Source organism: Manis pentadactyla, chromosome 10 (genome assembly GCF_030020395.1).
Source record: "Manis pentadactyla isolate mManPen7 chromosome 10, mManPen7.hap1, whole genome shotgun sequence".
Classification (NCBI taxonomy): Eukaryota; Metazoa; Chordata; class Mammalia; order Pholidota; family Manidae; genus Manis; species Manis pentadactyla.
This window is the reverse complement of record NC_080028.1, coordinates 19,994,133-20,008,632: the sequence shown is the minus strand read 5'-3', so window position 1 is coordinate 20,008,632 and position 14,500 is coordinate 19,994,133. Positions and strand designations below refer to the sequence as shown.

Below are 14,500 nucleotides of genomic sequence, written 5' to 3'. Positions count from 1 at the left end.
TTACTAACATCTGACTTTTAACAACATTAATATGCTACTCACTAGCCCATGTTATAGTCTTCTGCATGAAATAATAGGAAAATCCAAGTATTCTTCTTAATGTGGCATTCTTCTTAGATTGACTTTTGTTAATGTTAGCTTCTCCATTTTTCACACATGATCTTTTCAAAACTACCCTCCTAACTAAATGCATATTGTTGCATGACATACATTTGCATTGCCTCTGCCTTTTTTCAGCTTGGCCAGATGGTTAAAGTACAAATAACATTCTGTGGCCTGTAAAATACCCCTGATTGTAAGATGCATCTTGGTTTTGATAGTAAAAGGAGTCATTTGCTAACATCTATTCCTCAATTATTCAAAAAATATTTTTGCTTGAATACCATGTTCTAAGTTTTATATTGAGTCTTAAGATTAAAAAAAGAAATAAGACATGCTAATGAGGGGAATATTTAGATAGTAATTCTTTGCTATACTTTATTTGAAATAGTTTTAAGGGAATTCAGAAAAATAAATAACATCTTGACTCTTTCCTAAAATTTTATAGGATCCTCATATGTATAGGAGTTCATTCCCCAATCCCTACCCTCAATTTCTGAAATAATGTCCTTCATTAACTGATGTTTCTTTGTCTTTGACTAGATACAGTTTTGCTACCATTGCTAGCATCTTGTAATATGTATTCATTTTCTTTCTTTGCCTTTAGGATTTTTTTAATGTGTTTGTTCTCATCATAGGAGACTGAAAGCAGCTTTTTTTTTTTTCCTCCAAAGTTTGTTTGGATTAACAATGATGTTGTTATGGTTATTGCTTTGGTGGTAAGACTTGCCTCAACTAAACTTGAGTAAGTTTAATATATTTTAGGGGGAAATTTTCTACATTTAAAAATCAAGACAAGACTACATTTACTTGGTATTGTCTGTACTTACACAGACCACATTCAAGTTGTCCTATTAATGTCCAGTTCAGAATCCCATGTTGCATTTAACTGTCATATCCCTTATTCATCATCATTCTGGACAGTATCTCAGTCTTTCTTTAGAAATCTTGACACTTTTGAGTGCTTGCAGAGTATTCCTCAATTTGGATTTACACGATGTTTTCTCTTGATTAGATCCATTGTGCGCCTTTGGCAGGAATATCACAGAGGGGTGCTGGGTTGTCTCATTGCAACCTGTCAGGTGTCATGTGAGCTTGATTTGTCCCACTGTTGATGGTGTTCACCTTTATCACTTGGTTAAGTTACTATCTGTCAAGTTTCTCTACTGTAGAATTATTATTTTTTCCCTTTGTAATAAGTATTTTGTAGGGAATACTTTGAAAATGTATAAAAATTCCATTCCTCATCAAAATTCCAGTTTTTTCAATTTATTTGTATCTATATGGACTCATATTTGTTTATTTTATTCAGTGTGTTACAATCAATTTATATCCCTGTGGTGGTGTTCAATTTGCTCTCAGTGTAGCCAGTAGAAATCTCTTCAAGCTGACCTCTGTGTCCTTTTGGCATGTCTCCATCATCTTTGAGCAGTTCTTTGTTTCCTGGTGAAAGGTATTCCAGCCCAGCACCATAGGATGCATTCTAGTTTTCTCTCATTCTGTAACTGTACCTCCCTTCTTTGGCAGCGAGAAACCTGGCCCCCATCTGACAATCCCCCAGTATGTAACCTGTCTCCCATCGTTGCTGCCACCTCCTCCCTGACTTAATGGCTTTCCCACCTCACTTGGAATCTGACACCCTGCAGGGGATGTTCTCCCATTGTCCCCGGAGGACACCCTCCTTATCCTACTCTGCGTCTGACATCTTGCACAAGGCTGGACCCATGTGTGGACCTCTTCACCTCACTGAGACCCTGACCCTCCATTTCAAGCTACCCTCTTGTATGAGAACCCTCTTCACTTCACTTGGACTCTAATAACCTTTCCTGAACTGAGAATTGATAGTCTTTTTTCTTAACAGTCTTATATTAAAGCATATCTAATTGTATTTCAAGTTTTTCCAAGTGTTAGTTTGATAGTAGGTTTGTGTCACTTTTAATTCTAAACCAAGGATTAGACAGGTAGTAAATATTTTTGGTTTTGTGAGTCAGTAGGCAAAATGGAAGCTATTATGTATACTTATTTAACGACCATTTTAAAATGTAAAGACCATTCTTAGTTTGTGGGCCATGCAAAATCAGGTGACAGGCATATTTTTTATAATTTTTATTAAAAGATAACACTGTTACTAAGATTTAAAATTTACAAAGTGCCATTTATGCATTCATCCATTATGCAACAAATATTGCTAAGCCCAATGCTAGATGCTACAAAGATGTATCTTGTAAAGGGAGGTAACATCAACCCATTTTATAGCCAGGATGCTGAGGTTCTGGTCAAGAATCTTGTTAAACTTACCTAAAAAGTGGAGGAAAAATATTACTTGTTGACTTTTATCTTCTTGTTTTGATAGTAGAATCTGTTCATTTACATTTTACCATAGTATTGAATATTGTAAATGTATCAAATATCTAGACTAATACCAGTTTAGTTTGCTTCTACTTTATAAACTTTTTGTGAGCTGCTGCAGTTTTCTATATATGTCTGTTATATATGGTCTATACGTCACCCTTTAAATACAGATGTGGGTTATGCTGCCTTTTAAGGTTGTGTCCACTTCCTTGGTTGGTGTTTTCTCTAGGTGTGGTTTGGAGAAGACCTGCCTCTAAGTCCACGGAGCCCTCTGACCCCCAGACACGGCCCAGGCTTGGCTGACGTCTGTCAGTATGACGAGTGGATAGCTGTGAGGCATGAAGCCACCCTGTTGCCCATGCAGGAAGACCTGTCCATTTGGTTATCTGGCTTATTAGGTAAGGCTTGAAAGGTACTCAAAGTTGTATTCTTTTAGTCAGTGAATATTTATTGAGAATCTTACTCTTCTTCAAGGAGTGATTGTTCCAGAGGCGAGGGATGCTTAAGTGAATGAAATATATGATGTCTTTGTTCTCACCAAGCTTACATTCTAGTTGGGGACATATTTCAAATCACCCTGACCCTTAGGGTTTGAATAATAAGGAAGTTTGAGGCTTAATAGAAGAAGTCAGTGGTAAGCTTTGAATAATTAACATTCTCATTGTTAATGTTAAAATCTCTCTTTCTTTTTTTAAAAATACATGGATCTAATTTGGGGGCTTGTATTTTACTGATTTTTCACCCTTAATCTTGTACAAGACATGAAATTCTGAGTGGACTATGTACTGTAATTATAATGATTACTATATCTGAGGCACTGAAGGGCAGAGGCTTATGACACTTAGGTGAGAGTGTCAGTTTGGAGAATGACATCACACTTCTTTACTCGGTTAGAGGATATGAGTGCTCTGAGCTCTCTCCCCAGAAAAATTCTTTATATATAGATCTTCATGTAGCATTCCAAAGTTTTCATGAAAAGGAATATATAATAGCCTTCCCAAGATAATTAAAAGTACATGAAACACTCACTCCAGTTATCTCACATCAGTTTGATGACTTGGATAATTTTTTAAGAAGTTATGTAAGTTTATTATGCTTCTAAAGAAAGGATTTTAGAGGTTGGTATTCCCTGGGTGTTTGTTATGTTATTATCTTTAACTTTTAAATTGCAACAAAGTCCATATTATTTACAGAGAATCTTTCTTATGCAAGCAGTAGTAAATGTGCAGTGAATCACATTTTAACCTTAACAATGAATATTAAAATACAAAATACTTTGCCCTTTTAAAAATGAAACAGAATAGATGTCATTTTATTTTTTCTGTACCTCTGTCACAGATAGTTATTTTTGTTTCAGTTGTCTTTCATTTAATTTGACACTGTCTGCTCTTTTAAGTATATTCACTTCTAAGAGTGAATATACATAAGTCTGATCTGATATTTGTTTAGTGTTTTAGCTGTGATCTGATTACATTTAATTAAATTTTAACTATATTGTTTGAAGTTACTCTCTCTAGAAGAAGCTTAACTTTGAAACATACTTTTAGGTATTGAGGTTAAGGCAGAAGGATTATTGGAAGAACTTGATAATGGAGTACTGTTATGCCAACTGATTGATGTTCTCCAAAACATGGTGAAAACATGCAACTCTGAAGAACCAGAGGTAAGAAAATGTTTGACAGTAGCAGCTTAGTGTTTTTGAGCCTCTAAAATATTCTCACTTGCAAAATGGAGATAACGTTTACCTTGTAGGATTTATTTGTGAGGATTCAGTGAAATTAAATGAGATACTATATAGTGTTTAGCTTAGTACTCATTGCATAGTAAGATCTAGTAGCTAGCTCTTCTTGAGAACAATAATAATGCTTTCCCAACAGGATTGTTGTGAGAGTTAAATGAGAAAAGAGCTTATGGTAGTTTCTAGCACACTGGTGCCATTATAATTATCTTTGTCATCATCATCACTTTTTACTCCCCATGTATTGTCTTGGTGGTACATTCTATAAATATTGGTTGAATGAATAATAATTTTTTTAGACAGTTTTCCTCTGTTGACCCCAAAGTCATAATTTGAAGTAGATAAGGTTTCCTCTCTTTTCATCAAACATGTGTGTTTTCAATGATGTGAACTGGGGTCTGTGGGTATGGGGTCTGAACCTTCACACAGTGTGTTAGTGAAAAATAAAGTGATACCATCTTTTTAGGGGGCAGTGAGTGATATATATCACCTTGAAAATAAAGCACATACTTGATACATAGCATAATTCTACCCAGGAACTTATTTTAAGAAAATAACCAGAAATTCACAAAAATGATTGTGAAAAAAAAGTTAAGAATAACTTAAATGCTCATCAATCAAGAAGTTGTTGAAAATTAATTATGGTACCTACAAAGAGTGGAATAATACCTATTCATTAGAAAGACTATTTTAATCTGTTATTTTTTTTTTTTGTGCTTCAAAGTCCTTTATTGATCTTTCATATTTCCTTTGAGCAAAAAATGTATATACAAATTAATTTTGCATGTATCCTTCTGTTTATTCTTTTTTTTTTTTGAGAGGGCATCTCTCATATTTATTGATCAAATGGTTGTTAACAACAATAAAATTCTGTATAGGGGACTCAATGCACAATCATTAATCCACCCCAAGCCTAATTCTCATCAGTCTCCAATCTTCTGAAGCATAACGAACAAGTTCTTACATGGTGAACAAATTCTTACACAGTGAATAAGTTCTTACATGGTGAACAGTACAAGGGCAGTCATCACAGAAGCTTTCGGTTTTGATCACGCATTATGAACTATAAATAATCAGGACAAATATGAATATTTGTTTGATTTTTATACTTGATTTATATGTGAATCCCACATTTCTCCCTTATTATTATTATTATTATTTTTAATAAAATGCTGAAGTGGTAGGTAGATACAACATAAAGGTAGAAAACATAGTTTAGTGCTGTAAGAGAGCAAATGTAGATGATCAGGTGTGTGCCTGAAGACTAAGTGTTAATCCAAGCTAGACAAGGGCAATAAAACATCCACGGACGCAGAATATTTCTCTCAAAACAGGGGGGGTGAGGTTCTAAGCCTCACCTCTGTTGATCCCCAGTTTCTCACCTGATGGCCCCCCTGCGACTGTGCCTGTCTTAGGTTGTTCCTCCCTTGAGGAATCTTACCCGTCTCTGGCTAACCAGTCATCTTCCGGGGCCATACAGGGAAATGTAAAGTTGGTAACTGAGAGAGAAGCAATATTGTTTGAAAAGGTTAGCTTTTTACTTCTTTGCAGATTTATGCCCTGTGGCTTCTATGCCCAGCATTTGTCTTGAGGTATCTTTACCACTTGGAAGAATTACGATACTCGGTAAATTCGATTTGAGGCACGAATTCTATTTAAGGGTTGTAATTAGGAAGGAAGAAGAAAAGCTATAGGAGTAGCAGGCAGAAGAAAACCTGGGGAGATTGATTATTTCTTTGACATATCTTCTTGTAGAGTAACTTAAGCATGTATAGGTTTTAAACTACTAATTAAATTGCATACACACATTAACATAATAGGAATACAGTTACATAACCAAAGCAGACCTACAATTACCAGCCATCTCCAGTGAAACCAAGAAAACCAGTTAGGCACCCTAGGCATTTGTGAAAACTTATCTATGATATGATGGATATTGTCCAACTGAACTTGAACAGTCTGAGAAAAATCAGACAAATTAAAACAACCCATTCCTGGGGACTGTTCACATCACATATGTTCTTTTAACAGTAGATAGTCTGTAGTTGTAAGATTTTGGAGTGCTACAACTTGCACTTCTCCTAATTCTTGGTTGAGTTCCAACAGGATAGATCCAGTCAAATTTGTTGTTTTACTGTATGCACAGGCCAGCTTAGATATCTCCTTCTTCATTCCAATGATAAGTCCAGGAACCGGTGGGATGAATGCAGCTACAACTGCAGCATCGCCTGGATCTTTGTTGAGGTTTTTTGATGATCATTTTCTGGTATGACTCTTCCAGAGAGTGCTGATGTTGGAAGTTCTTCTTCATATTGTATCTTAGTTCATTTTCGGGGTAGCCCAATTAGGCTTTGATCCTCTGTATAAACACAAACAGACCCTTTGCCCACACTTTTATATGCCCTTTATACCATTGTGTAGAACTCATTGGAGGTCACCACACAGGAACTGCTTTTTTTTTTTTTAAGAGAAAGGAATATTATCAGAAAAATGTACCTCCATAGCCGATCATCTGACACCCTTTAAGTGATCAAAATTAAGGATATTTAAAGCATGCATTAATCGTTGATTTGCAGTTAGTTTTATCCTATCAGGGAGTAATCCCCCTTTTCTTTCTTTTTTTTTGTTATCATTAATCTACACTTATGTGAAGAATATTATGTTTACTAGGCTCTCCCCTATACCAGGTCCCCCCCTATAATCCCCTTTAAAATCACTGTCCATCAGCATAGCAAAATGCTGTAGAATCACTACTTGTCTTCTCTGTGTTGTACAGCCCTCCCCTTTCTCCCAACCCCCCATGCATGCTAATCTTAATACCCGCCTTCTTCTCCCCCCATTAGCCCTCCCTACCAACCCATCCTCCCCAGTCCCTTTTCCTTTGGTACCTGTTAGTCCATTCTTGGGTTCTGTGATTCTGCTCCTGTTTTGTTCCTTCAGTTTTTCCTTTGTTCTTATACTCCACAGATGAGTGAAATCATTTGGTATTTCTCTTTCTCTGCTTGGCTTATTTCACTGAGCATAATACCCTCCAGCTCCATCCATGTTGCTGCAAATGGTAGGATTTGCCCTCTTCTTATGGCTGAGTAGTATTCCATTGTGTATATGTACCACATCTTCTTTATCCATTCATCTACCGATGGACATTTAGGTTGCTTCCAATTCTTGGCTACTGTAAATAGTGCTGCGATAAACATAGGGGTGCATCCATCTTTGTCAAACTTGATTCCTGCGTTCTTAGGGTAAATTCCTAAGAGTGGAATTCCTGGGTCAAATGGTAAGTCTGTTTTGAGCATTTTGATGAACCTCCATACTGCTTTCCACAATGGTTGAACTAATTTACATTCCCACCAGCAGTGTAGGAGGGTTCCCCTTTCTCCACAGCCTCGCCAACATTTGTTGTTGTTTGTCGTTTGGATGGCAGCCATCCGTACTGGTGTGAGGTGATACCTCATTGTAATTTTAATTTGCATTTCTCTGATAATTAGCGATGTGGAACATCTTTTCATGTGTCTGTTGGCCATCTGAATTTTTTTTTTGGAGAACTGTCTGTTCAGTTCCTCTGCCCATTTTTTAATTGGGTTATTTGTTTTTTGTTTGTTGAGGCGTGTGAGCTCTTTATATATTCTGGACGTCAAGCCTTTATCGGATGTGTCATTTTCAAATATATTCTCCCATACTGTAGGGATCCTTTTTGTTCTATTGATGGTGTCTTTTGCTGTACAGAAGCTTTTCAGCTTAATATAGTCCCACTTACTCATTTTTGCTGTTGTTTTCCTTGCCCGGGGAGATATGTTCAAGAAGAGGTCACTCATGTTTATGTCTAAGAGGTTTTTGCCTATGTTTTCTTCCAAGAGTTTAATGGTTTCATGACTTACATTCAGGTCTTTGATCCATTTTGAGTTTACTTTTGTATATGGGGTTAGACAATGGTCCAGTTTCATTCTCCTACATGTAGCTGTCCAGTTTTGCCAGCACCATCTTTTGAAGAGACTGTCATTTTGCCATTGTATGTCCATGGCTCCTTTATCAAATATTAATTGACCATATATGTCTGGGTTAATGTCTGGATTCTCTAGTCTGTTCCATTGGTCTGTGGCTCTGTTCTTGTGCCAGTACCAAATTGTCTTGATTACTGTGGCTTTATAGTAGAGCTTGAAGTTGGGGAGTGAGATCCCCCCTACTTTATTCTTCTTTCTCAGGATTGCTTTGGCTATTTGGGGTCTTTGGTGTTTCCATATGAATTTTTGAATTATTTTTTCCAGTTCATTGAAGAATGTTCCTGGTAGTTTGATAGGGATTGCATCGAATCTGTATATTGCTTTGGGCAGGATGGCCATTTTGACAATATTAATTCTTCCTAGCCACAAGCATGGGATGAGTTTCCATCTGTTAGTGTCCCCTTTAATTTCTTTTAAGAGTGACTTGTAGTTTTCAGAGTATAAGTCTTTCACTTCCTTGGTTAGGTTTATTCCTAGGTATTTTATTTTTTTGGATGCAATTGTGAATGGAGTTGTTTTCCTGATTTCTCTTTCTGTTGGTTCATTGTTAGTGTATAGGAAAGCCACAGATTTCTGTGTGTTGATTTTGTATCCTGCAACTTTACTGTATTCCGATATCAGTTCTAGTAGTTTTGGGGTGGAGTCTTTAGGGTTTTTTATGTACAATATCATGTCATCTGCAAATAGTGACAGTTTAACTTCTTCTTTACCAATCTGGATTCCTTGTGTTTCTTTGTTTTGTCTGATTGCCGTGGGTAGGACCTCCAGTACTATGTTAAATAACAGTGGGGAGAGTGGGCATCCCTGTCTAGTTTCTGATCTCAGAGGAAAGGCTTTCAGCTTCTCGCTGTTCAGTATAATGTTGGCTGTGGGTTTATGATATATGGCCTTTATTATGTTGAGGTACTTGCCCTCTATTCCCATTTTGCTAAGAGTTTTTATCATGAATGGATGTTGAATTTTGTCAAATGCTTTTTCAGCATCTATGGAGATGATCATGTGGTTTTTGTCTTTCTTTTTGTTGATGTGGTGGATGATGTTGATGGATTTTTGAATGTTTTACCATCCTTGCATCCCTGGGATGAATCCCACTTGGTCATGTTGTACGATCCTTTTGATGTATTTTTGAATTCGGTTTGCTAATATTTTGTTGAGTATTTTTGCATCTGTGTTCATCAGGGATATTGGTCTGTAGTTTTCTTTTTTGGTGGGGTGTTTGCCTGGTTTTGGTATTAGGGTGATGTTGGCTTCATAGAATGAGTTTGGGAGTATTCCCTCCTCTTCTATTTTTTGGAAAACTTTAAGGAGAATGGGTATTATGTCTTCTCTGTGTGTCTGATAAAATTCCAAGGTAAATCTGTCCGGCTCGGGGGTTTTGTTCTTGGGTAGTTTTTTGATTACCGTTTCAATTTCTTTGCTCGTGATTGGTTTGTTTAACTTTTGTGTTTCTTCCTTGGTCAGTCTTGGAAGGTTGTATTTTTCTGGGAAGTTGTCCATTTCTTGTAGGTTTTCCAGCTTATTGGCATACAGGTTTTCATAGTAGTCTTTAATAATTCTTTGTATTTCTGTGGAGTCTGTCGTGATTTTTCCGTTCTCATTTCTGATTCTGTTGATTTCTGTTGATTCTCTTTTTCTCTTAATAAGTTTGGCTAGAGGCTTATCTATTTTGTTTATTTTCTCAAAGAACCAGCTCTTGGTTTCATTGACTTTTGCTATTGTTTTATTCTTCTCAATTTTGTCTATTTCTTCTCTGATCTTTATTATGTCCCTCCTTCTGCTGACGTTAGGCCTCATTTGTTCTTCTTTTTCCAATTTCGATAATTGTGATGTTAGACTATTCATTTGGGATTGTTCTTCCTTCTTCAAGTGTGCCTGGATCGCTTTATACTTTCCTCTTAAGACTGCTTTTGCTGCGTCCCACAGAAGTTGGGGCTTTGTGTTGTTGTTGTCATTTGTTTCTATATATTCCTTTATCTCTTTTAATTTGTTCATTGATCCATTGATTATTTAGGAGCATGTTGTTAAGCCTCCATGTGTTTGTGAGCCTTTTTGTTTTCTTTGTAGAATTTATTTCTAGTTTTATACCTTTATGGTCTGAAAAATTGGTTGGTAGAATTTCAATATTTTGGATTTTGCTGAGGCTCTTTTTGTGGGCTAGTATGTGGTCTATTCTGGAGAATGTTCCATGTGCACTTGAGAAGAATGTGTATCCTGTTGCTTTTGGATGTAGAGTTCTATAGATGTCTATTAGGTCCATCTGTTCTACTGTGTTGTTCAGTGCTTCCATGTCCTTACTTATTTTCTGCCCGGTGGATCTATCCTTTGGGGTGAGTGGTGTGTTGAAGTCTCCTAAAATGAATGCATTGCAGTCTATTTCCCCCTTTAGTTCTGTTAGTATTTGTTTCACATATGCTGGTGCTCCTGTGTTGGGTGCATATATATTTAGAATGGTTATACCCTCTTGTTGGACTGAGCCTTTATCATTATGTAGTGTCCTTCTTTATCTCTTGTTACTTTCTTTGTTTTGAAGTCTATTTTGTCTGATATTAGTACTGCAACCCCTGCTTTCTTCTCGCTGTTGTTTGCCTGACATATCTTTTTCCATCTCTTGACTTTTAGTCTGTACATGTCTTTGGGTTTGAGGTGAGTTTCTTGTAAGCAGCATATAGATGGGTCTTGCTTTTTTATCCATTCTATTACTCTGTGTGTTTTGATTGGTGCATTCAACCCATTAACATTTAGGGTGACTATTGAAAGATATGTACTTATTGCCATTGCAGGCTTTAAATTCGTGGTTACCAAAGGTTCAAGGTTAGCCTCTTTAGTATCTTACTGCCTAACTTAGCTCGCTTATTGAGCTGTTATATACACTGTCTGGAGATTTTTTTCTTCTCTCCCTTCTTATTCCTCCTCCTCGATTCTTCATATGTTGGGTGTTTTGTGCTGTGCTCTTTCTAGGAGTGCTCCCATCTAGAGCAGTCCCTGTAAGATGTTCTGTAGAGGTGGTTTGTGGGAAGCAAATTCCCTCATCTTTTGTTTGTCTGGGAATTGTTTAATCCCACCATCATGTTTGGATGATATTCGTGCTGGATACAGTATCCTTGGTTCAAGGCCCTTCTGTTTCATTGTATTAAATATATCATGCCATTCTCTTCTGGCCTGTAGGGTTTCTGTTGAGAAGTCTGATGTTAGCCTGATGGGTTTTCCTTTATAGGTGACCTTTTTCTCTCTAGCTGCCTTTAAAACTCTTTCCTTGTCCTTGATCTTTGCCATTTTAATTATTATGTGTCTTGGTGTTGTCCTCCTTGGATCCTTTCTGTTGGGGGTTCTGTGTATTTCCGTGGTCTGTTCGATTATTTTCTCCCCCAGTTTGGGGAAGTTTTCAGCAATTATTTCTTCTACGATGCTTTCCATCTCTTTTCCTCTCTCTTCTTCTTCTGTGACCCCTATAATACGGATATTGTTCCTTTTGAATTGGTCACACAGTTCTCTTAATATTGTTTCATTCCTCGAGATCCTTTTGTCTCTCTCTATGTCAGCTTCTATGCGTTCCTGTTCTCTGATTTCAATTCCATCAATGGCCTCTTGCATCCTATGCATTCTGCTCATAAACCCTTCCAGAGTTTGTTTCATTTCTGTGATCTCCTTTCTGGCATCTGTGATCTCCCTCTGGACTTCATCCCATATCTCTTGCGTATTTCTCTGCATCTCTGTCAGCATGTTTATGATTTTTATTTTGAATTCTTTTTCAGGAAGACTGGTTAGGTCTGTCTCCTTCTCTGGTATTGTCTCTGTGATCTTTGTCTGCCTGTAGTTTTGCCTTTTCATGGTGATAGGAATAGTTTGCAGAGCTGGGACGAGTGACGGCTGGAAGAACTTCCCTTCTTGTTGGTTTGTGGCCTTCCTCTCCCCCTTTGCAAGGCACTGTGTTCTCGCAGGTGTGAATGTGGTCTGGATGTTGTCCTGTGTCCTCTGGTCTTTATTCTAGGAAGAGTTGTCTTTGTTATATTTTCATAGATATATGTGGTTTGGGGAGGAGATTTCCGCTGCTCTACTCATGCCGCCGTCTTGGCTCCCTTCCTAATCTGTTATTTTTTTATCCCCAAAGATCCCTACAGCCTGCTGTTCACTGTGCAGGTGTTCATACACACACAAATCAGGTTGAGGTTGCAGACTACCATGTTTATGTGACATTCTGTAGGTACAGATGTGTATACACTTGAACACAGTCATGTCTTACAAGTGTGTGAGTGGGAAATTTTCAGCTGATCCTAACTGTCTTTATATTTGTCTGTATTGTTTGTTTGCCATGATCGCATATTCTTAATACAATTAGAAAAACTCACAAGGTGATTTTAATTCTGGAAAATAATAGCAACAAGAAGGGTATATAAGGAACTGGTAATGGTGGTTATCTCCAGGCATAGAGAGGAACCAAGTGGGAGAGGTGAGAGAAAGACTTATGTCCTCCTGTGCCTATTGTATCTTTAAAAATCCTATACATGAATTGCTTATTCAGATAAAAATTTAAAACAAAACAAAAACCTCTCAGCCTCAGCAGGGTTACCTAAATATTTTGGTTCAGGTAGCTTAAAAATTAGTATTCTGTAAAATGTAGCCATCAGTTTTCAAAAAATTTGAACTAAGCCTGGGCTACTATTGCCTTCTTTGATAGTCTGTCTCTTCGAGTAACTCAGCACCATATTTATGAATCTGTAAATAAGGAAGTAAGCAAAAATGGGTATGTCTGTTAACCTTTAACAGCAATAATTTTGTGTTTGCCTTGAAGAATGTATGGAAAGATACTATAGAGACGTGTTTTGGAATTATTAGAGATGTCATTTTTTTACTGGAAGATTCTTGTGTCATTTTAAGTGGAAAGAGGGTAGAGATGCTTGATCCTACTGCTGATTTTGACCAGATTGTTATCCTAGGAATAATTTTCTTTATTATAATTGAAGAGAAATATAATAAAATAATTTTTGAAAATGCCTTTATCCCCTAACATTGTGTACCTTTTAGTTATTTCAATGTATTGATTATTTATTTAGTAATATTAGATTATCCAATGAAAATGTTCTTGATGCATTTTTGAAATTACTTTTGTTTTTTCCAGAATTTTCCAATGAGAAAAGTTCCCTGTAAGAAAGATGCTGCCTCAGGTTCATTCTTTGCGAGAGACAATACCGCAAACTTCCTTCATTGGTGTAGGCACATTGGAGTGGATGAGACTTACCTCTTTGAATCTGAAGGTTTAGGTTAGTGTCGTTGTCATTTTGTGTTTAACTTTTTTCAGGTTATTTTTGTATGCTTTCTTATTTTTCTTCCCAAATAAGAACTCAAATACATGAATTTTTTAGAAAAATTTATATCTCATTTTCTTAGAAAAATTTACAGTTTAAATATATGTGAAACAATAGGAAAATCAGATTCTAAATAAAACATATTAAGTTTTCCATTTATAGTTAAAGATCTTGTATAACTAGAGTATCCAGGAAATATTTCACTTCCTATATGAGTTGGCCAAGGAACGGTTCTGGACTAATGCTTTTACCACTTAATATTTTCATCAAGAATTACTCTACCAAGTCTAAATTACTAGCAATTCTCTTGAACTGTATAATTACAGAAATAACAGAAGACCAAATGATGTATGCCTGTGGTGTTTAGATTTACATTATAAACAGTATTTGCCAATCAAATTATCTGAATGGATCAATATTTTTGACAATTCTTTTTAAAAAGTCATGCTGTACTGAAGAATTATTGACATATTTTCTCAGTTCCTTTAAGTCAACAGAAGCATATGTGCAGTGACTAATGTGGAAGTTACCTAAGTTTTAGACTTTATTTATATGTATGTTTCCTCAAAGCATTTATATATAGATAGATACCCATGTGTGTGCATGCACATACAGCCACACACAGAATTTCCAGTGTTTTGAAGCAGCAGCATGCCAGGGGTGGGGCTTGTGGAGGTAGTCCGCCCTGGTAGAGAGAAGTATTTTGTCACTTACATTGTTCAGAATTACTGGTTCGTGGTGATAATAAAAAGCAAACTGACTTTCGTTGGTGTACTATTGTTTTAAAATTCTGACCTGACTGTGCACATCCTTGTTGCCTGCCCACAAGGTAGGCTGCTCCCAGAGGCACCTGTTCGGTGCACCTCCAGATATTCCTGTTCAGTGCTGCTCAGCCACAGCAAGTAACGGGTTACTGTTTTATCCCCCATTTTGCACCTTGCTTCAATCCAGGTGTGCTGATTCTTACTGAAAATGTGCCTGATTTGATGGCAGTTACAGCTTCAAGA

General features: G+C 36.7%; 1 protein-coding gene across 5 annotated transcripts in view; it reads left to right on the top strand.

The window, feature by feature from the left end:
• GAS2L3 (growth arrest specific 2 like 3) overlaps positions 1–14,500 on the top strand; it is a 51,712-nt gene that overhangs the window by 18,201 nt on the left and 19,011 nt on the right. For all 5 annotated transcript variants that reach the window (XM_057486475.1, XM_057486477.1, XM_036891488.2 and 2 more), the window contains exons 3-5: positions 2,681–2,849; positions 3,999–4,114; positions 13,307–13,448. In XM_057486475.1, coding sequence (XP_057342458.1) covers positions 2,681–2,849; positions 3,999–4,114; positions 13,307–13,448 — 427 coding nt within the window. The remainder of the gene's footprint in view (positions 1–2,680; positions 2,850–3,998; positions 4,115–13,306; positions 13,449–14,500) is intronic.